Here is a 23,967-nt window from a genome sequence, read left to right as displayed (position 1 = left end):
CTAGGCCTAGCCCCAGAGTACAGCCATCTGCCGAACGACTCTTCAAACGCCCAAGTTCGTCAGGTCCCCCAAGTCATGGCACATACCAACCTTACGCCGCTGACTCTTCAGAACACCAAGGTACCAGAGTGCTTTCGTGGGGACGCGTTTGAAGATGTCGAGGACTGGCTTGACCAGTTTGAGCGAGTGGCCAAAATCAATCAATGGAGCGCAGACCAGAAGCTGTCCAATGTTTATTTTGCCCTTCAGGATAATGCTAGAACGTGGTTTGAAAACCACGAGACCAGCTTATCCACATGGAATGACTTCCGCCGCCAGCTGGTAGATACGTTTGCTAGAACGGATCGACGAGACAATGCGCTGCGCCTGCTTGAAGTGCGCATCCAGAAGCCCAATGAGAGCGTGGCTATGTTTGCGGAAGACATGGCTCGCCTTTTTCGCCGTGCCGACCCTGATATGAGTGAACCAAAGAAACTACGGCATCTCATGCATGGCGTCAAAGAACAGGTGTTTGCCGGCTTGGTACGCAACCCCCCTAAAACCGTGAGCGAGTTCGTTAAGGACGCTACGTCTATCGAACGAGCCCTCCAAGACCGGTGCCGCCAGTACAACCGACCGGTCAACTGTGCCCCGACGACTGCGGCGGCGCTGACTGCGACAGATACGACCACTCTTCGAGACATCATTAGAGGCATTGTCCTTGAGGAGCTGCAGCGAATTACGACTACGAAGGCTCAGTCGTCAGGGGCCCTCATGGAAACAGTGAGGAATGAAATTCGGTACGCCCTATCACCGTCTACACCATGCAACGAGTCTCATCCAGTCGACAACGCGGCACCCCTTTCCGAACCATACCACGCTCCAAAACCGATCAGCTGCACGGCCAACATTCCTGCACCTTACCTCGAGCCGCAGCCCGAGAGCTATGCTGCGGTCCTTCGTCGCCCACCTCCAGACTACGCCCCACCGAGCTCACCGAACCGTCAGGAGATTCGGTTCCTCCAGGGGCCTCAGTGGGCGCCTCCAAGGCGCTCTCAACTGCGCCGAACTGACAGGTGGCGCAGTTATGACAGCCGACCTCTTTGTTTCTACTGCGGACAACCTGGCCATGTGTATCGGTACTGCCGCCACCGCGAAGAGGGGCAGTCCTTTCCGCTTGCTTCTGCTCGCCGCCGCTTCGACACTGATTCTGCCCAAATCGACGACGACCCTCCGGTCAGCAGGGAAACCGAATCCCCGGGCTTCCGCCGCCGCTCCTCCCCATCGCCACAGCGTTATTCGCCGACGCGTCGCAACACTACTGACGTTAGCGGACGGCGGTCCCCTAGCCCTCATCGGGGAAACTAAGAGCTGCAACCTCGCGAGGGGAGGTTGCAACCAGTCTAAAAGTGTCGAAACCCTCACCACCGCCGCAATTGCCGACAACCCGTGCTTCTGACGCCGCCGCTAACATTGACATTCCCGCACTACCGCCGAAAATGCCGTACCAGATGATCAGCCATGACGACGAAGCTGACAGCACCGACCTTGCCGCGCTTCCGCCGCAAATGCCGAAAGGGACGATCAACCCAGATAACTTTGTTAGCGCTGACCTCGCCGTTTCCATTGATGGGCTCGCGGTACATGCTCTGGTGGATACCGGTGCAGATTTTTCAATTGTTAGCCAGAAACTGGCCGACATGCTGCGCAAAGTAAAAACTGAATGGACTGGGCCAGTAATAAGAAGTGCTGGGGGTCAGCTACTGGCACCGACAGGGAAATGCACTGCCCGGATAGGAATAGGAAACGCGGTGTTTGTTGGCAGCTTCGTTATTCTCCCTGACTGCTGCAAAGACCTGATCTTGGGCATGGACTTTCTGCGTCTTCATGGGGCTGTAATCAGCATCCGTGACAGTATCGTTGCCTTCACCAAAAACCATGATGACCTTGGTTATGCGCAAGTACCACTATTGCCCTTACGCGTCGCCAATGAGACGGTGACATTACCTCCGAGATCATGCTCTCTTGTTGAAGTGAAATGCGACGTGGCGCATACAGGCGATGGCGTCGCCGAACGGGCAGTTACCCTGGTACTCAGCCGAGGTGTTTCTATAGCTCGAGGGCTGGTCAACTTGACCAATGGGCATACCGAACTGCTGCTGACAAACTTCAGCGACGAGCGTCAGCAAATTCCGAAAGGCACAACTGTGGCCTTTTTCGACAGCCTCCCAAATGCGCAGCACTGCTGCTTACTGCAACAGAGAGGATCAGTGTGCAAGACACCCGTAACCATCGTTGATGTCAGCCCAAATTTGTCTTCTTCAGAGCGGGACCGCCTTTTGGATCTCATAGATCAATTTCGAGACTGTTTTGCTTCAGAATCGCGGATCGGCCAAACACCTTTGACAAAACATCGGATTATCACGGATGACTCGATTCGCCCGATTCGACAAAATCCTTACCGTGTAGCTCCGAAAGAACGTGAAGCCATTCAGCGCCAGGTGGCCGAAATGCTTAGAGACGACGTTATCCAGCCGTCACAGAGTCCCTGGGCTTCCCCCGTGGTACTTGTTAAAAAGAAAGACGGCAGCTTACGATTTTGCATAGACTATCGCAAGCTCAACCAAGTGACCAAAAAAGACGTGTACCCTCTCCCTCGCATCGACGACTCCTTGGATCGACTACGAAATGCACGTTACTTCTCGTCGATGGACTTGAAAAGTGGATATTGGCAAATCGAAGTGGATGAGAGGGATCGGGAGAAGACAGCATTCATCACTCCCGACGGATTGTATGAGTTTAAAGTCCTTCCGTTCGGTTTATGCTCGACGCCAGCAACATTTCAGAGACTGATGGACACTGTGCTTTCGGGACTTAAGTGGCAAACATGCTTGGTGTATCTTGACGACGTGATCGTGTTTTCGGCTACATTTGAAGAGCATCTACTCCGTTTGCTAGCTGTGTTTAAGGCCATACGATCTGCGGGCCTCACACTAAAACCCGAGAAGTGCCACTTCGGTTACGAGGAGCTGCAGTTCTTAGGCCACGTCGTCAGCCAAGACGGTGTTCGGCCGGATCCTCAAAAGCTCTCCGCAGTCGCCAAGTTCCCAACACCTACGGACAAAAAGACATTGCGGCGCTTCTTGGGTCTTTGCGCCTATTACCGTCGGTTTATTGCTGGCTTCTCACGAATAGCCTGGCCATTAACTTCACTGACGTGTGACAACGCTGTCTTTCGCTCGGGTGAAGAACAGCAACAAGCTTTCAATGAGCTGAGGAGGCGTCTACAGACACCACCTGTCCTGGCGCACTTTGATGACGACGCCCCTACACTGCTTCATACGGATGCCAACAACGTGGGCTTAGCTGCTGTGTTGGTGCAGCGCCAGGATGGTGTGGAAAAGGTAATTGCTTACGCCAGCAGGACCCTATCTAAAGCAGAAGCGAACTACTCGGCAACCGAAAAAGAATGCCTTGCAGTGGTATGGGCGGTTATGAAATTCCGCCCTTATTTGTACGCTCGCCCCTTTCAAGTAGTCAGCGACCATCACTCTCTCTGTTGGCTGACGAACTTAAAGGACCCTTCAGGGAGACTCGCGCGTTAGAGCCTTCGATTACAAGAATTTGACATGGCAGTTATTTACAAATCTGGAAAGAAACACACAGATGCAGATTGCCTTTCGCGAACGCCGGTCGAACCTTCCACTATGACCGATGAAGACACTGCGTTTTTAGGTGTCATAGATGACGCAACGCTTTCCCAACAGCAGCGAGAGGATCAGGAATTGCTCCCTCTTATTGATTTCTTGGAGAAGCGAACTACGGTTGTTCCGAAGATTTTCGCCCGAGTAATCCCTTCATTCTTTATTCGCAACAACGTACTCTACAAGAACTTCCGTCCTGGGGGAAACAGTCATCTACTCGTCGTCCCATCGGTTCTCCGCACTGAAGTTTTGCAAGCGTGCCACGACGAGCCAACCGCCGGTCACCTAGGCTACACCCGCACGTTGGCTAGAGTACAGCACGGATACTACTGGCCAAAACTGCCGGCGACAGTCAAACGCTATGTACGTACGTGCATAGACTGCCAGCGCCGTAAATCACCCCCTGTAAAACCAGCTGGCCTACTCCACCCTCTTCAAGTGCCAGCGACACCTTTTAAGCAAATTGGCATGGACCTCCTGGGTCCATTTCCGACGTCTACAGCCGGGAATAAATGGATAATTGTCGCCACTGATTATCTGACCCGCTACGCGGAGACCAAGGCTCTGCCAAGGGGTACCGCCGCCGAAGCAGCTAGGTTCTTCGTTGAGAACATTGTCCTGAGGCATGGCGCTCCGGCACTAATTATAACTGACCGAGGAACTACATTTACGGCCGAACTTTTGGAAATCGTTCTTCGCCTCAGTGGTACCAGTCACCGTAAAACTACTGCCTATCACCCTCAAACCAATGGGTTGACGGAACGCCTCAACAAGACCCTCGCAGACATGCTTTGCATGTACGTCGACGTGAACCACAAGAATTGGGACGAAATACTTCCCTACGTCACGTTCGCCTACAATACGGCCCGCCAAGACACCACTCGCATGACACCATTCAGCCTCCTTCACGGGCGACCAGTAACAACTATGCTGGATGCAATGTTGCTCCCGAATGCCGACACCGATGATCTCGATCAGGACGCCGAGGAATTCGCTCAGCGTGCAGAGGAAGCTCGCCAACTAGCGCTTGTGCGGATAAAAAAATCTGCAGGAGCATGATGCACGACGCTACAATCACAGACACCGACATGTAATGTACGAACCTGGCGACAAAGTGTGGGTCTGGACGCCTATTCGCCGCCGTGGACTCTCCGAAAAACTATTGCGGCGATACTTTGGACCCTATGTTGTTCAGCGACGTTTAACCGACGTCACTTATGAGGTGATGCCAGACGGGGTGTCGACATCAAAGCGACGCCAGCACCAAGCTGACGTCGTCCACGTCGTGCGTATGAAGCCATACCACTCAGTCTGACTTTAACCTCCTACTTCCTCTTGTTCTCATCGGGACGATGCTTCCTAAGGAGGGGGGCAAATGCCGCATGGAAGACGACGCAAAAGATGACTACTATGGAAACACAAGCGCGAGCTGAAAGAAGAAGGAGGAAGCTTGATCGCAAGACTCGTTCTAGGCGACTAATCAAAGCGTCTTATATTTCGGCCCTCCTTGGCGTTCTGTCGAGACGTGACACTATGATATCGTAAGAAACGTTTTTCTCTATTATATAATGGGCACATCATTTTATGTGAAGTTGATTTTCCCTCTGCATATAACAGAGGGAAATATGTAGATCATGATTGTTGCAGGATGCAGGATGCAGGATATATGTTGCTCAATCACGTTACTCGAGTACACTTCTAAAAAGGTAACTATTTAATGAAACTTAGTAAATTTGAAAAAAAAGGTACAAGTAAGGAGAAAACACTTTCATTTGACTGACTCTTAGTTTGACCTGACGAAACCAGCCCTTGGTCCCACCAGAACATGTTGTTTTAAGCTCTTAGTCCTCGCCCTCGGTGGGAAGAACTACCAATAGAGCAAATTCACAGACAGTGCAATAAATCATGAGGGAAAGGAAAACATAACCAATGAAGAATTGGGGAAAGGAAAACACTGTCAGGGAAAGATAGGGGAAAGAAGTTAAGTCATCTGAAATAACTCTGCACAAGCATATACACTTTACCCTATCGAGATATCACAGGATTCCTCTCTCCTCCCGGAAACTTGGCAAACACTATCGCTTTTCCATACGTAAATCTCTTCCCAGCTTTCAAGAATTATTCTGCAAACTGCAAACACAGGTTCAACGAAAGGAAACGTCCGGGGCCCATCTAATGAGGCTTCGTCACTCGCAAATAGAGTCCTTTGAAAAGCGCGGGGGACACGGGTTGCAATGCTTCATCGCATGCTTCTCCGTAAGGACGTGCGACACGCCAACTACCGGAGTTTGACGCCCCTCCTCTATTCTGGGGATCATGCGCTCTCAGGCTGCCCGGACGCCCGTCAGTAGCCACTGTGACTCAGCCCCATTCCCTTTGGAGGGCAAGTTTCATTTCTATACTTCTGGGAGCATGACATACAGGCACTTCACACCTGGAAATAATAATGTTCAATTTTTCAGTATTCAGTGAAGAAGCAAATGTACTGAACAAGGCTGACCTAAAAACTAAACTCTATTAAACACAAGTCATTAAATTCGGGTTTGGCGCATGCAACTCATAGCTCCTTATTTTACTTTAAATGTAATGAATGCAACGAAATAAGTTGCTTTTTTTCATTATGTGACGGGTGTTAGTTCACTCTACTCAGGGACGTTATGCATGTCGGAACACTTACAACGAAAGTTACAGTTACTGCACGTATGTTCATTTTTTTTTTCTGGAGTGGTCGCATTCCCGCACGTGTATAATCTTTCATGTCAGCTGCTCACTGAGAAAGCAATCGGTTTCACTGTGATTTCTTTCTAGGATCTCTATATGGGCTAATGAGCTCTCGTTTTGCAGCGAATGAGGCATTTAATGAATGTATGCCCTCCCACCGTCGCCCCTCTCTTTTCTGCGTCTTCCCGCTAACTCACCTCCCCTGCATGAGGAAAACAGTTTTTTCTTAGACAAATTTGCCACCATTCACCTGCTACCAACTTGTTTGTCTTCAGTTCTCTTCCCTTCTTCTTTAAAAGTGGAGATATTTTGATTTATCGATCTGCACGTTACTACCTGCTGACCGTGGCTGCTGCTTTCCAGATGCCTCAAAAAACACGGCCGACAGATCCGTCTTTCCCAGAAATGGGGACTATGATACATCAATTATTTCCCCCCCCCCGCACCTTCTTCGCTCTCAGTGACTTGCCATGGAATCAGCGGCGAACGGCTCAGGGATCAAGCAAGCACTGTTGTGGTTACTATAGACGACATCCAGCGCCTGGGTGAGGCGAACCTGGATGGGCCTACCAGGAGCTACATCGCAAACGGTGTTCAACAGCAGCGGACACTCAGGGAGAACAGAGAGGCCTTCACGCGGTGAGTACTGGGCTTTTCACTACTTTATCGAGCGCAGTATTTCGAGGAGGCTTCGTCGCTGTCGCGCCACACGTCACAACCGAAAGATCCCACTCTGGGCTGATGGCCGATGCGAACTTGGAGGACTGACCAGCATCCACGCCTTCAGGTACCAACTTGGGAACAGCTTGGTTCTGCATGGATGACCTTGAAATCGAAGCAAGGTCAAACTAAGACAGCCTCGGCCAGCGTGCTTGCTAGGGTAAGCTTGTGCATGAACACATGCCTGACTGACTTGAACTCTGGTCAAAGGATACTGATTATGTAGTCGATGGTTTGCCGGCATACCGTCTGGTCAGGAATCATGGTTGAAAATCTAATGGTCACTGACCAAGGTCAAAAAACGAAAGACGTTTCGGGAACGCTACGGCTCCCTTGTTCCCAATGGGGCAACCGGCGGATGGCTCCGTGTTTTTGTAGCACTCACAAGTGTTTTCAGTGATTTGGCATAGATAGGATGCAAAGTTCCATCGTTCCTGTTTAGTGTGTTAGACGTTGTCTGGATGATAAGTGACTCAAGGTTTTGGCGAGTTGATGCATTCTTTTCTGCTGTCAGTATCTTCGCGTCTTCCCAGTTAATCTCGTGACCACTTTTCTTCGCATGTTCGGCGATTGCATTCGTTGACACTTTTTCGCTTCGTACATCGTTCTGGTGCTCTCTCAGGCGTCTCCTGGAGTCTCTTGTTTCGCCTATATAAACTGAAGAGCAATCGGCGCAGTCAATTTCATATACAACGCCGGTAAAGTTTTTACGAGGGAGCTAATCCTTCACGTTTACAAGCTCATTGGGACATGCACGATGTTGACGCCGTGCTTGCGGAAAATACGCGCAAGTGCCTCGCTGATTCCGGCTACATACGGGATAGGCGCTGGTTTTGTTTTGGGGTTTTCCTTACTTCCGCTTTCTTCGGAAACACGTTGCTTTGGTGACAGTCTTCTTTCTGTGTTCCTGATGAAAGAAAGGGGGATAGCCGTTTCTTTGCAAGTCAGATTCTATTGTTTTCATTTCGTTCTTTAGGGCGACGTCATCACAGCAGACTTCTCTGGCACGGTTGATCAGGGATTCAACTACTGACCGTTTGTGATTGACACGGTGCACTGAATTAAATTGAAGGTACCTTCCAGAATGTGTAGGTTTCTGGTAGATGTCAAATGCAAGGCCAGTCGGAGCATGGGTAATCATGGTGTCGAGGAACGGAAGACAGCCATAAGTTTCTTCCTCAACTGTAAACTTGATTGAGGGTTCAATGCCGTTGACGTGGTCCAGAAAAAGGGTCGTGTGCTTCCGGTCTAGGACACAGGAGCAGTCGTCCACGTACCTCAGGAATATTTTCGGTCGCGGTTGGAAGGGGGTCAAAGCATTGCTCTCGATGGCTTCTATCGTGATGTTCGCCATTGTGACCGAGACGGCTGCTCCCATTGCTGTGCCGAAGGTCTGCTGATAAAAGTTGCCATCGTATGTAAAATACGTATTGACGAGGCAGAAACGCAAAAGTTGTCATAGCTCTGCTGCATCGAAAGGGGTCCGATCTAGCCACGAGTTGTCATCTTCGAGACATTGCTTGCATGCTTCGACTGCCAGATCAACCGGGACGCTTGTAAACAGTGAGAAGACATCGAGAGAAACGATCATATCGGTATCTTCAGGAACTATGGCTTTTACCTTGTTGATGAACTCGGACGAGCTCTTGATGTTTGTGCCTGTCTTTTTGACGAGCGGAGCCAGAACACCGTGAAGGTACTGCGACAGCGAGTGCAAAGGGGACCTCCTTGTTTGTGAACCTTCGCAAGGCCATATAAGGCGGGGCCGAGCAGTTCGTACACAACAGCTGGTAATACAGGCGTTTCATCGACGGTGGAAGGCCCTCGAAAATTTTCGCGAGAATATTTTGAAGACACGTCTGTACCTTAGATGTGGGGTCTTTGGGCAGCCGGCGATACGTAGTTTCTTCCTGCAGCAATTCCTCCATTTTTTGTGCGTAAGAAGAGCGATCATGAATTACCGTGACATTTCCCTTATCCGCAGGTAGGATTGCTATATCATGGTTGACCTGTAGGCTTAGGTTGCCTCGCTTTCGTCTTGAGGAAAAGAGTACTTTGGCGACGCCTTCTTCATACGAGACAACACACCTATCGCCTTCGTGCGAACTTCGTCCTGGACGTCTCGTTAGAGAAGATGCACTGCCCCTTCAACGGCACATGCAACTTTTCGTGGGTTCGGTGCTTTCCCTTGGTTGAAGTTCAAACCTTGGCTGAGTAACTTGGCTTCAGACAATGGTAATTTGTATGACGATAGATTCTTTGTCTCGAAGGTCGGTGTGGCCCTGGTGGCTGTTCCCTTTCCAGCCAGTAATGCCTGCATCTGATCTTCTGATCTTGAGGCTTTACGTGCTTTTCCTCTCTTCTGCGCATTTCTTGGTTTGCCACTAACTGAACGCGTGCAAGTATTTCCAGCGTTTATTGTAAGATGGGGGTTTATTGAGCACATCAGCAGGACTGGGCAGGTCAGCGGCGAACACAGCGACAGCGAACACAGTCAGGTGCAACACGCGCAGCCATCACGATGCCACTGCCTGGAATGTTTCTCGTGCACTACTTCCTCTTCACAATTATCAATAATGTCAGCGATCTTATGAAACGTGCGCGATGACGTCAGCTAACACGTGGCACTAACGATGAAATTGGCTTCAATATCGAAAATTTAACCCCTCAGATTCTAACTTCCTTGAGTTCATACATCAGTTCATACAATATCGTAGTGGTTGTACAGTGTGTTGTAACAGATATTTTTCAGGTTACGTCTGAAGTATTTCTTGATGGTCCTTTTTCTAGGGCAGGCATCCTGTGCAGACGTGATGTTTCATTACCTCTGTGTTATGCCTGTATATTTAAGCGCTGCTACATATATTTGTATTTGTTGTGCTTCTCCGCACTGTTACGTGCCTAGGGGGCGAGGCCCTTTCCATCTGCAGTGTAGAAGCTTTTACCTCAGCTTCCTCCATTATGTAAAATGCAAATCAATATAGTCAAGAAAGAAAACCAAGCAAAATAGAGCTATCGTTCGTCAAACGGGGTTTTACAGCATTTAACCACTGCTAATTTTCTGAGGACAACCCAGACGGCTATGGAACGAAAAATGGTAGGGGTAACATTAAGAGATAGGAAGCGTGCAGAGTGGGTGAGAGAAATAACTCAAGTTACCGACATTCTAGTGGAAATTAAGGAGAAGAAATGGACATGGGCAGGACATGTAGTGCGAAGAGAGGAGAACAGATGGTCGCTTAGGGTACCAAACTGGATTCCAAGGGAAGGAAAGCGTAGCAGGGGGCGGCAGAAAGTTAGGTGGGCGGATGAGATTAAGATGTTCGCAGGGGTCAAGTGGATGCAGCTAGCACAGAACCGGGTTAAGTGGAGAAATATGGGAGAGGCCTTCGCCCTGCAGTGGGTATAGTCAGGCTGATGATGATGATGATGCATTTTTTTAGTGCCATTCACGTCTGGTTGACCTGAGGATTCATGGCCGTCTTCTTTCCTCTCCCCCCCCGTATACTTTTCACCTAAAGCAAGGATGTATGGGATGTATCATCATCAACACCATCATCATCATTAGGCTGACTATACCCACTGAAGGGCGAAGGCCTCTCCCATATTTCTTTCTTTCTTTCTTTCTTTCTTTCTTTCTTTCTTTCTTTCTTTCTTTATTTGTTCCTTTCTATTACAGAAAGCCGGAGCGAAAGCTAAAGGCTACAGAGCCTGATAAAGGCTTCCGCTCCGGATGACGTTCTGCGTGCAGTTTGAAAAACGTATACAAAACATACAAAAGAGCACTTCGAATCATAATCACAACGCGCAAATACAGAAATTTGATTGCATGAAACTGAGTCACTCCAAATAACTATGGATAGTGTGAGCCCTCCACGGATCTTCTTTCATTTGTACATACCATGATCTTCTTCTTCCTCTTGTACATACCATCAACGTCGTTCCGCGGCGCTGGCTCCGGCACGCGCTTGGGTTCTGTCCATCGGAATAAAACGAGGTAGCGACCACTACGTGCTAGAGGTAGAACAAAGTAGGAAAGTGAGCGTTAAGCGCGCTGTGTGTCGGACGGAAACCCAAGTGGATTAGGATAAATTCAGACAGATCAGAGAACGGGAAGAAATTGGAGATATAGAGTGCATTCAAAATTGGGCCGCCCAATTAATTACCCATGTCAACGAGGCCACCGAAGAAATTAAAGGCGAAGCTCTGCCTGAGGCGATGGATAGCAGGCTATTCGGCATGTTCAAAAAGAAAGAAGAGCTAACGAAGAAGCTCAAAAAGCAAAAGTGGAACCGCAATCTCAGGAGAGAGATAGCCAGACACAATGTCGAAATAGAAAAATACGCCCGGAAACTCGAGTCGCAACATTGGGATAACAAATGCGACGAGATGGAGGGCACCATGAATGGGGCCGAGACGTGGCAACTGCTCAGGTTCCTGATAGACCCGACTAAGTCCAAAACGGTCGCCAATATAGAACAGGTCAAGGCGAGGTATAACTTTAAGGGTACGGACAAACAGCTCATTGACAAGCTCAAGTCCATGTACGTTCTCCCCCGCCACAGCGCATTACAGAGATTACAACGGACCGGCGAACAGCGAGCTTGACGCGTCCATAACAGTGGCAGAAGTCAGAGCGGAGCTGCACGGTTTAAAAAGACGCTCGGCCCCCGGGCCGGACCTCGTTAATAACAAGATGCTCGCAAATCTGGACGACGAATCGATCAATGCCCTAACCAAATATTTAAATCAGGTGTGGGAGAGTGGTCAAGTACCCAAAGAGTGGAAGAGGGCTAAGATCACCCTAATCCACAAGCAGGGAAAACCACCGGGCTTGGAGAATCTCCGCCCAATATCACTAACATCCTGCGTAGGCAAACTACTTGAGAAAGTTATTCAGAGGAGGCTAACCAAATACACCGAAGAGAATGATGCGTGGCCGGCTGAATCGGTCGGATTCAGGCCCGGCCTTTGTACGCAAGATACCATGCTCAGACTACATAACGATGTTGTCAGAGACTTCAGGAAAAAAAATACGAAAGCTATTCTAGGCTTAGACCTTAAGAAAGCTTTTGACAACGTCAGTCACGACGCCATTCTCGACGGGCTCGCTGAGCTTAGAGTAGGCGAAAGAACCTACAACTATATTAGATCATTCCTGCGAGACAGGACGGCGATCATCAGCTTTCAGGGCTTATGTTCGGAGGAGTTCCCGCTGGGTAACAGAGGCACTCCGCAGAGGGCTGTGCTCTCACCTTTCCTTTGAAGCTCCCCAGTAAGCTTGGCCATCTCGATGACTTAAAACTAAGCATCTACGCGGACGATGTGACCGTCTGGATGTGCGAAGGGAACGACTCGTACATCACATCCAGGCTCCAAGAGGCAGCAAATATAATCAGCTATCACGCAGAGGACGTAGGTCTATGCTGTTCGCCAGAAAAATCGGAGCTCCTGGTAATGACCAGCAGTAGTGGGAAGATAACTCCAGATATCAAAATTAAAGTCAACGGAAACGAAGTCCGGAAAGTAGATGACATTAGAATATTAGGTATGATTATCAACCGCAGGGGTAGTAACAAAAGCCTGATTAAGAAATTAAAAGATCAGGCGGAGCTCGTAGTCAGAGTATTTAAGAAGACGTCCAACAGAAGGAGTGGTCTCACGCAGGCTAGTAGACACAGACTCGTACAAGCTTTTGTCACGAGCAGAATGTGCTACGCGACTCCATTCTTAAATATCAACAAGACCGAAGAACACAAATTAAACACCATAATTAAGAGATGCACGAAGTGCGCTCTAGGACTCCCCATAACTACTTCTAACGACATTCTAGAGAAAATGGGGTTGCATAATGAGTGGAAAGAGCTGGCTGCGGCGGTCAGGCTGTCCCAGAGAGAGCGACTCGCAGGAACGGCGGCGGGTAGGCAAATCCTCGATTGGGTAAACCTACTAGCGCCCGGGGAAGGCGAAAGTGTCAGAGAAAGCATAGATCGAGAAATCAGAAAGCACCTATACGTCTCGCCCATACCGAAGAACATGGACCCCGTACACGACGAGGGGAGGAGAAAAAGCAGAGCTAAGCACCTCGCTAACAAATTGGACAAACTCCCCCCGGGACCGGTCGCCTACACCTATGCAGCGATCGGGAAAGAAGGCGACGTAACCTCGGTCGCCCTATTGGACACTGGGATCACCATAGGAATAGAAAGAAATCGAGATCTACCGCCGGTAGAGGCGGAGGAGATTGCAATAGCCATTGCCATTGCACGACCAGGCGTGAAACACGTCATCAGCGATAGCAAAGCGGCGGTTAGAAATTTTAGCAAGGAGTCAGCAATCGTGCTGCAAAACTTCTGAACGAGTCGTCTCTCGCCGAAAGCGTGACCATAATCTGGACCCCAGCACACACCGGTCTCGCCGGCAACGAGGCTGCCCACATGCTCGCCCGCTCCTCGCTACCTCGGGGTGCTGCGGACGCCTCCACAACATCTAAAACCAAAGAATGTATAGGTACCTTTAGGGATGTAACCGACAACTTGAAGAAAGACCGGAGGATATATCCGTCACCGGTTAGATCCCTGAGTAAAAAGGAATCGTACGACTGGAGAAGACTCCAAGCTCGAAATTTCTTTTCGCCCCTGTGGAGGAGTTGGACGGGTGCCAGAGGGCGGAAGAGGGACGGTGCAGAAACCGAAATTTGTAAATTTTGCGGCCACGTGGCAACATTAGATCATATAATATGGAGCTGCGTTCGTGCCCCAGGGCGCAACGCGATTAAAACTAGCGATGAATGGGAGACCATGCTAAGAAGCTCCGACGAAAAAACACAGCGATTCGCCGTCCGCCTGGCGGCCGAGGCTGAAGACCTCTTCTCCTAGACGAGGCCGGGTGTCCTCTGGCCGCGGTGTGACAGACTGCCTCCCCGGACGCCTGCGTGCGGACCCGTAGGTGGCTGCTGCACCATATTCGGCGGAAATAAATGTTCTTCCTCCTCCTCCTCCAGACACGGCATCTGTTGCCTTGCCGTCTCGACCTTGCCGTCTCGACCTAGCCTTCTTCCACAAGTGGTGGAGGTGAGACTTGATCCCCTTGCCGTTTTGTGCCCTGCCTCTCGCTGGAGCTGCGTTCCGGTCGCTGTTTACCGCCTGCCACCATCGTTATGTCTACCGAGAGTACCCACGAATCGGCAGGACCCTCTACCTCGGCTGCACCACCCCCTCCGACTGTGCCCACACGACAACGCGACCCGCCGCTGTTCGCTGGTCGTCGCGATGAAGACGTCGATGACTGGCTGGACACCTATGAACGATGCAGTAACTACAACCGGTGGGACGATGGTCTAAAATTTCTGAATGTTTCTTTTTACCTCATTGAGGTCGCCAGAACCTGGTTTATTAACCGCGAACCCAACACCACTAACTGGACCACATTCAAGCAGCAGTTAAGCCAATATTTCGCGGACCCAGCAGTTCGGACTGAGGTCGCGAAGAACAAGCTCGCCTCTCGCCTCCAAGGTCCCGATGAGTCGTACGCGTCTTACATAGAGGCCATACTTGCACTTTGCCGGCGTATTAGTCCCACCATGCCGGAACCTGAACGCGTACACCACATCTTGAAAGGAATTAATTCTGTGGCTTATAATACCCTGATTGCCCAGAATCCTTCTACTGTTGACGCCATCATTGCGACCTGCCAACGCATCGACCAGCTGCAGTCCTCCCGATTGCAGCCCGGCATTGCTACTGGCTCGACATCTGCTGACCTGGATCTGCGGGCACTGATTCTAGCCATCATCCGGGAGGAGCTCCAAGCCCTCAAGCCTGTCTGTCGACATGGGTGCGATCATTCTTCCGTACCTTCTAATTACGCCGGTCTCCGCAACATCATTAAAGATGAGCTGCAACCATCACCCGACCTATGGCGTCCGACCCTCCTGCACCCTGCCCATCATCCACTTACGCGCACGTCGCAGCATCACCCCCTCCTTTTGTTCCGCCGCCCCAACTGGTATCGCCCTACAACCACATCAACACCGTGACGACGGCTCAGCCTACGCCACCCTACTACGCACCTTGGCGCCCCTCTCGCCCAGTGTGCTACTACTGTGGAATACGAGGACATATATCCCGCTTCTGTCGTCGACGCATTCAGAACGAGCGGCGTGGTTACGACGCCTTCGAAAGTGACGTACCCTCATATTATCAGCGACGACCTAATCCCGGCCCACCTCATCGATCCTCTCCACCGCCGGTATCCTCGTCTGAACCAAGTGGTGCCCATGTATCCCGACGCCGGTCCCTTTCCCCATACCGCCGCTCTGTTTCTCCACTTCGACCAGCAACATCTGTTCCTATCCGTAACTCGGAAAACTAAGCGATGCAGTTTCCGGAGGTGAAACTGCACTCTGCGAACTTGCCAAAAGTCCTCCTCATCGCCCGTACAATATGATTTCCGTTTTAGCTGAAGGATTACCGGTCGAAGCTTTAATTGACACAGGGGCTGCAATTTCTGTTATTCGCGCAAATTTGTGCCACCGTTTGCGGAAGGTAACGACACCATACGATGGACCTCAACTTCGTGGAGCAAATGATGTCCCTCTACATCCTTCAGCAATGTGTACAGTTCGAATTGTTATAGACGGCGTCCGCCACCATGTGCATTTTGCTGTGCTTTCACCGTGTGCGCATCAGATGATTTTTGGATGGGATTTTTTGTCGACCGCTTCAGCGTTAATTTCTTGTGGCGACCGTGTCATTCATATGACAGACAGTGAGTTTTCATCTGACATTTCTGAAGGACGTCATTCCCTCATTGCCGCAGTTGATACTGTATTGCCTCCACAGTGCGAAAAGCTTGTTACCGTTGTGTCAGAACACATCACTGACGGGGATGTACTCATCGCACCATCTCATCGTCATCTTGCACGTGGAATTGCCTTCCCGTCAAGTCTTGTACGATTCCGCAGCGGCTCAGCGATAGTAGCTGCCACGAACACATCCCGTGAATCCCTCGTGCTGACTAAAGGAACTTCCCTGCCATGCATAGTGGATGCTAACCCTATGTCCATGATGGTGCTCACCGCCCCGCTACCTCAGCAACGTGATTCATCGCACGTCTCTCTTCTCGTGCTGTCGAAGACAATCAGTCCGGACCTCATGCCGCACCAACGCAAAGAATTGCTGGAGTTGCTTCAGCCCATCAAGCCATTTTTGATGCCACTTCCCCACCACTGGGACGGACTAGAGTTGCACACCACCGCATCATTACTGAAGGTAACTCGATCGTACGCCGACGCCCTTATTGGGTTTCTCTTTCGGAACGAAAAGTAATCGAAGAAAATGTGAATGACATGCTCCGTCGCGATATTATTCGTCCATCAACAAGCCCATGGTCCTCCCCAGTAGTATTAGTTAAAAAAAAGGACGGATCGGTACGATTTTGTGTTGACTATCGCGCACTCAAAATAATTACCCGTAAAGATGTCTACCCTATGCCGCGAATAGATGACGCCCTTGACTCTCTACAAGGCGCCGAATATTTCTCGACCTTGGATCTCCGCTCAGGTTATTGGCAAATACCTATGCATGAGAGCGACAAAGAAAAAACCGCTTTCGCTACTCCCGATGGTCTTTAAGAGTTTAATGTTATGCCCTTCGGCCTGTGTAACGCACCAGCGACATTTGAAAGAATGATTGATACGGTACTTCGTGGCCTAAAATGGAGAACCTGTTTATGTTACTTGGACGACATTGTTATCTTTTCGGCAACTTTTAACGACCATCTCACGCGCCTGAATGGAGTTCTTACGTGTCTTTCTTCAGCGGGCCTTCAGCTCAACACCAAGAAGTGCCACTTTGCACAGAAGGAAATTATATTGGGACATCTGGTTAGCCATGATGGCATTCGTCCAGACCCTGATAAAATCAGCGCGGTCTTGAACTTTCCTCGCCCACAACGGACTACAGATTTGCGCAGTTTCCTCTGCCTGGCGTCATATTTCCGGCGTTTCATAAGGCATTTCGCAACTATTGCGGCGCCACTTCATGAACTACTTAAAGCGCGAAGCTCTTTCGTGTGGACTGAACAGTGCAACACTGCTTTTACCGACCTAAAGCACGCCCTCACATCAGATCCCGTTCTTGGCCACTTCAGCGACAGCTCTCCTACCATCCTGCACACTGATGCCAGTGGTCACGGTCTTGGCGCTGTCCTTCTGCAGCGCGATGCAACTTCGCGTGAGAAAGTTATTGCCTTCGCCAGTCGGACCTTGACTCCAGCTGAGAAAAACTACACAATTACCGAGCAGGAATGCCTTGCCGTCGTCTGGGCTGTTCAAAAGTTTCGCCCCTACCTCTATGGTCGGCACTTTACAGTTGTGACCGATCACCATGCTCTTTGCTGGTTGTCTTCACTGAAAAATTTGACAGGCCGACTTGGCCGCTGGATTCTACGCCTGCAAGAATACAATTTCGACGTCGTTTATAAATCGGGTCGCCAACACCAAGACGCCGACGCTCTTTCTCGCTGTCCACTTACGGAATCAGCCTGCTGTTTTTCTTCGCAACGCATTTCTACCTCTGATCACAGCCGACCATCTCTTCCCCCGACGCATATCACAGCAGTTTCTTTTGACGATTCTGAGCACAAACACGCACTCCGCTCGAAGCAATTAGCTGATGCCTACTGTCGGCCCATCATCGACCGCCTTATCGGCGCTTCGAACCCGCCCAATGCTAGGCTTCGCCGACAACTTCGCAATTTCAAGCTCGATGATGGCATACTACGCCGCTACGTATATTGCCCTGATGGAACTCGTTGGCTTCCAGTCGTGCATCGAGCGCTTCTCCCACGTATACTGGCGGCTTTCCACAATGACGCCACTGCCGGTCACCTTGGTTTTAACAAAACATATGACCGCGTGAAAAGACGATTCTTTTGGCCTGGCCTATCTTCTACCATAGCTAAATACGTCGCTTCCTGCCATCTGTGCCAACGTCGCAAGCGGCCGACTTCTTCGCCCGCTGGCCTCTTACAGCCTCTTCCATGTCCCGCCACGCCATTCGACGTAGTCGGCATCGACTTATATGGTCCCCTACCTCTCTCCGACGGGGGTAACCATTGAATTATAACAGCTGTCGACCACCTTACACGCTATGCTGAGACGGCCCCTGTACCGACTGGTTCCGCTGAAGAAGTAGCTAATTTCTTTTTGCGGTCAATTGTATTGCGTCATGGCGCTCCTCGGGTGCTTCTAAGTGACCGCGGGACGGCCTTCTTATCGACAGTCGTATCCGAAGTTCTTCGTGCCTCATCCACCCTCCATAAGACAACCACAAGCTACCATCCCCAGACTAACGGACTGACTGAGCGATTTCATCGCACCCTATCGGATATGATATCCATGTACATCACACCGGATCATCGAAATTGGGATACAGTTCTACCATTCGTCACATTCGCTTATAATACTGCAGTACAGCGGACTACCGGTTACTCCCCCTTTTTTCTCGTTTTCGGCCGTCCTCCCACTACAATCCTCGACACTTCCTTCTTCTCTACGCCCGATTACTCCTCATAATTACCAGCCCAGTTCTTACCCCGTGTGACCCGATCCCGTCATCTTGCCCGCCTCAACACAAAAGCGTGCCAGCAAGACCGCAAGAGTCGCTACGATTCGAAGCATCGCGTGGTCTCTTTTCGTCCTGGTGACGAAGTACTTCTCTATACACCACTGCGCACCCCTGGCCTTAGTGATAAATTTCAGCGCCGCTATGTTGGTCCCTACAAGGTGATCAACCAAACGTCCCCAGTAAACTGCCAAGTCACACCTGTTCATCCCCCCGCCGACCGACGCCACCGTGGAACTGAAATTGTTCATGTATCTCGCTTGAAGCCGTTTGTGCGCCGCGGTACATCGGTTGATTAGGAGCGGCCAGGCTGGCCGCTTCCGACCCCCCGGGCAGATTGTGTGAGCCCTCCACGGATCTTCTTTCATTTGTACATACCATGATCTTCTTCTTCCTCTTGTACATACCATCATCGTCGTTCCGCGGCGCTGGCTCCGCACGCGCTTGGGTTCTGTCCATCGGAATAAAACGCCAGACACGGCATCCGTTGCCTTGCCGTCTCGACCTGGCCTTCTTCCACAATAGGAAAAAAGAAATACAAAAGATTGGCATTTTATTGCGGATTGCTATGTATTAAACCAACTGCAATTAATGAAACAGATGAAACATACCGCTGTAGACGATATCAATAAAACCGTTTGATGAACTTAGTGATACAGTATAGAACACTTACAAAATAATAAAGAAAAGCACATGTAACCTCTGATACAAAAAACACAAAACAAAAAATTAAACTATGCAATTGCGATGTCATGCTTGAGTAATAGGGCTTTCAGAAACTTTTTGGTGACAGGTTTGTTAAAGTTTAGGAGCGTATCTACACGATTCAACAGAAACGGTATCTGGTAGTCTGTATGTTGCCGGCCGTAGCTTGTTCTTGTGACAGGTGTCCTTCTGAGTACTCGGCGAAAAGAATACTGTGAACTTGGGTTTGAATCAGAAGCTTTATATAACTTATTATTGTTAATGTACTGTACGAGCTTGTAGTAGTAGACCTGGTTTGCTTTGATTATTAAATGTTGTGAAAAAAGCGGATGCGTTGGGAGAAGATGGGGCTTGCCATAAAAGTTTTCAAATATTCTCAGCATTTTCTTCAGCAATAAAATTAAATTCTTATAATTTTGGGCTGTCGTAGTTCCCCAGACGAGTGCGCAGTAAGACAGTCGAGAGTAGAAGAGGGTATAATACAACATTTTTTTCAGCCAAAGTGGAACGAGGTTCTTAATCTTATACAGACACCCAACAGCTCGACTTAAGTCCCCTGCTAGACGACTAACATGCGTATTCCAAGATAAGTTATACTGAAACCACACACCCAAAAATTTTGTGTCGATACCTGATCTAGCAGCTTATTACGGAAATTGATGGCGATTTTGCAACATAGAGGCTTATTTATTGGTGCAAAGATTATATATTTGGTTTTGTGTATGTTTAACCTTAATTTATTAACATCGAGCCAGAGGGATAGTGAGTTGAGGTAGTTATTCACTGTGTCCTGGAGCGAAATGAGCGATCTGCCTGCGAAGAAAAGATTAGTATCGTCTGAGTACATAATTAATTTTGGCGAACTTGGTATATTGCAGATGTCATTAATGTATAAATTGAACAATATCGGTCCTACAATTGATCCTTGCAGTACGCCGTACAGTACATTTATTAATGATGAATGCGCATTATTTATTGTAACATATTGGGAACGATTAGTCAAATAATTTCTTATTAGATCTAACGCGACACCTCGTATACCGTAGTCGTAAAGCTTCATTAATAATATTTCATGTTCCACCGAATCGAAAGCCTTCTGAAGATCCAGAAATATACCTACTATGTAGAGTCTTTGTTCAATATTGCGTATTATTTCGTTTTCAATGTTTAGTAAAGCCTGTTCAGTTGACTTATCCTTTTGGAATCCGTATTGTGTCTCATATATTATGTTATGTTTTCTTATGAAATCTTCCATTCTGACGTTTATAACACCCTCAAAAACTTTTGACAAAAGGGGGAGCACTGATATGGGACGGAAGTTGTTAACTGAGTAATCACTCCCGCCTTTATGAATTGGACTCACCCTTGCTATATTGAGTTGATCAGGAAATATTCCAGTCTCCAGCATACTATTAACAATATGGGTAAGAACAACAGAGATTAGATCGGAAATATATTTTATAGGAATTGCCTTAATACCATCAATGCCGGCCGCAGTGCTATTTTTAAGATTTTCTATCAGTCGCTCAATTTCAAGTGGTGTGGTTGGCGACATTACCAATGAGTTCAGAATAGCTGGTTTCGGTAAGACAAGCTCTTGTACAGGTGGGCAAGTGGAAGTGTATTTTCCGCTTTTTATGAAATGGTTGTTGAGGGTATCAGCAGCTGTTGTGTCACTAAGATTTCCGTGTGGCGAGGAAACCTGAATAGTTTCCTTATGAGGACTGCAGTGCGTAAGGTTTCTGACCTCTTGCCAAATTTTTCTAGGGTTATTGGAAACACGGGTAAACAACATTTCATAGTAATCTAACTTTGCTTGCTTAAGTTCTTTATTAAGTCGGTTGCGATATTTTTTGAATTCTACAAGCTTACTGACATCACGAGTTTTTATAAAGGAATGGTACAATTTGTGTTTGTGTTTAATCCTGTCTAAGAGTACTGCATCTATCCATGATTTCCTAATTGTGTTTGTATTTTATGCTCCTTGCACTCAACGAAAATGCTTTATTGTAGCAGTGTTTCAGTTTCTCGGCAAATAGAGCGTACGCAATGTTCGGGTTTAATTCATTGATAACAGATTCCCAATCAGTGTCTTCTATCAAACGGCGAAAATCCTTTAGTGCCTTGCTAGATATGTTACGACATGAAGGTGAATCGTTTTTAATTTTTTCTTTGTGTACGATCGGTATAAAACAGAAAATGGGCAGATGATCACTTATGGCAAGTGATAATACGCCAGACGAAGCGTGCAACGGGTCCACGTTTGTGATGCAGACGTCTAATAATGTAGCACTGTGCTCCGTAATGCGCGTGGCTAAGCAGACAAGATTAGAATATGCATAGGAATTCACTATATCGCTAAGAGTTCTTAACCCGGTTCTGTGCTAGCTGCATCCACCTGACCCCCACGAACTTCTTAACCTCATCCGCCCACCTAACTTTCTGCCGCCCCCTGCTACGCTTTCCTTCCATTGGAATCCAGTTTGTTACCCTAAGCGACCATCGGTTATCCTCTCTTCGCACTACATGTTTTGCCCATGAACATTTCGTCTTCTTGATTTCCACTAGAGTGTCAGTAACTTGAGTGATTTCTCTGACCCAATCTGCACGTTTCCTATCTCTTAATGTTCAGTTCAGTTCTGTCGTTCAGTCGTGTCCGACTCTTCGTGACCCTATTGACCATGTCACGCCACGCTTTCCGGTCTCTCACTATCTTCCTAACATCACATAACTTCATCTCCAGTGCCTCGATGATTCCATCTAACCATCCCGTTCGCTGCCTACCCCCTCTCCGGCGACCTTCAACCTTTCCCAACATCAAATCTTTCTCCAGCGACTCCTCTCTTCTCAGATGACCAAAGTAGCCGAGCTTTAACTTTAGAATTTGACCCTCCAATGAGCAGTCAGGGTTTATGGTGGACAATATCGACGGATTTGATCTTCTGGCAGTCCAAGGAACTCTCAAGAGTCTTCGCCAGCACCACAATTCAAACGCGTCAATTCTTCGGTGGTCAGCCTTTTTCAAACTCAAACTCTCGCATCCATACATCACAACTGGAAAGACCATAGCACAAGTTATACGGATCTTGGTTGGCAGACTAATGTCTCTTCTCTTTACCAGGCGGTCAAGGCTAACCATTGCTCTCTTTCCCAGAAGCAGGCGTCTCCTAATTTCATGGCTGCAGTCACCTTCCGAGGTAATCTTGGAGCCCAAGAAGAGAAAATCTGTCACAGCTTCCACTTCTTGTCCATTGATGCTCCAGGACGTGATAGGGCAAGACGCCATGATCTTTGTCTTTTTAATGTTCAGTTTAAGCCCAAACGTCTAACTCTCTTCTTGTACGCGCATCAGAAGTCTCTTGAGTTCCACTTCACTTTCTGCCATTAAAGTGGTATCATCCGCATATCTAAGGTTGTTGATACGTTTTCCAGCACTCTTCACTCCAGCTGAAGACTCGTCTAGACCAGCCTTCCTCATGATGCACTCTGCATATAGGTTAAATAGGCAGGGCGACAGTATGCAGCCTTGCCTCACTCCTTTCTCAATCGGAAACCAATCAGTAAGAAGTAAGACCATGCCCAGTTCTAACTGTGGCCTCTTGCCCTTCATACAGGTTCCTGAGGAGACAGATGAGGTGAATTGGAACTCCCATCTCTTGGAGAGCTTGCCACAATCTGTTGTGATCTACGCTGTCAAACGCTTTCGCATAATCAATAAAGCAGAAGTAGATGGGCTTCTGGAACTCTCTTGCTTTTTCCATGATCCAGCGAAGGTTGGCAATTTGGTCTCTAGTTCCTCTGCCCTTGCGAAACCCAGTTTGCACGTCCGGAAGCTCCCGATCCACATACTGCTGCAGCCTACCTTAGAAGATTTTCAACATCTCCTTGCTAGCATGCGAAATAAGCGCGATCGTGCGGTAGTTACGGTGCTCTTAATGTTACCCCTACCATTTTTCGTTCCATAGCCCTCTGGGTCGTCCTCAACTTAAGTAGAGCTCTCTTGGTTAGCCTCCACGTTTCAGCCCCTTAGGGGAGTACAAGATGCAACTATGGGCTATAAATTCACGCCCCGAACTTTTAGCCCTTCAGTTGGCATGGGATGGCAGCGGTGAGAATGGTCGCTCAAAACCACTTCTGTTTATTCGTCCAGGTCAGTGAAATTCCACCCCCTTTGTCTAAGCGTTCTGACAACATTTTTTGCTGCTATTCCCATGCCCAAGTATTTTGGTTTCTATTGCCGCCCGGTGTGTTCATGTTAAAAATGCTTCTTCTAAGCGGTGACGTGGAGCTTAATCCCGGCCCTAACAATGACTGGAACAAGAACCACAGTGAAGTGTTAACTGCTATTCAGAATCTAACCGTGCATCTTGACGAGCGACATGACAAACTGATAACTTGTATCGATGAAATAAAAGAAAATCAAAAACAGTTGGATAGCAAAGTATGTGCCCTAACTGAAAGACTTGTTACGCTAGAAAAAAAAGTGCAGTCATTTGAAAGTACATGCGATG

General features: G+C 48.7%; 1 protein-coding gene across 3 annotated transcripts in view; it reads left to right on the top strand.

Annotated features, from left to right (window-relative positions):
• The window catches only part of LOC146177953 (uncharacterized), a 203,907-nt gene that overhangs the window by 18,691 nt on the left and 161,249 nt on the right, over positions 1 to 23,967 (top strand). For all 3 annotated transcript variants that reach the window (XM_084580676.1, XM_084580674.1, XM_084580675.1), the window contains exon 3: positions 6,866 to 7,043. In XM_084580676.1, the coding sequence (XP_084436802.1) occupies positions 6,866 to 7,043 (178 nt within the window). The remainder of the gene's footprint in view (positions 1 to 6,865; positions 7,044 to 23,967) is intronic.

The sequence above is a fragment of the Amblyomma maculatum genome, chromosome 10 (genome assembly GCF_055883805.1).
Source record: "Amblyomma maculatum isolate TAMU_Amacu chromosome 10, ASM5588380v1, whole genome shotgun sequence".
Classification (NCBI taxonomy): domain Eukaryota; kingdom Metazoa; phylum Arthropoda; class Arachnida; order Ixodida; family Ixodidae; genus Amblyomma; species Amblyomma maculatum.
This window is presented reverse-complemented; position numbering and strand designations above follow the sequence as displayed.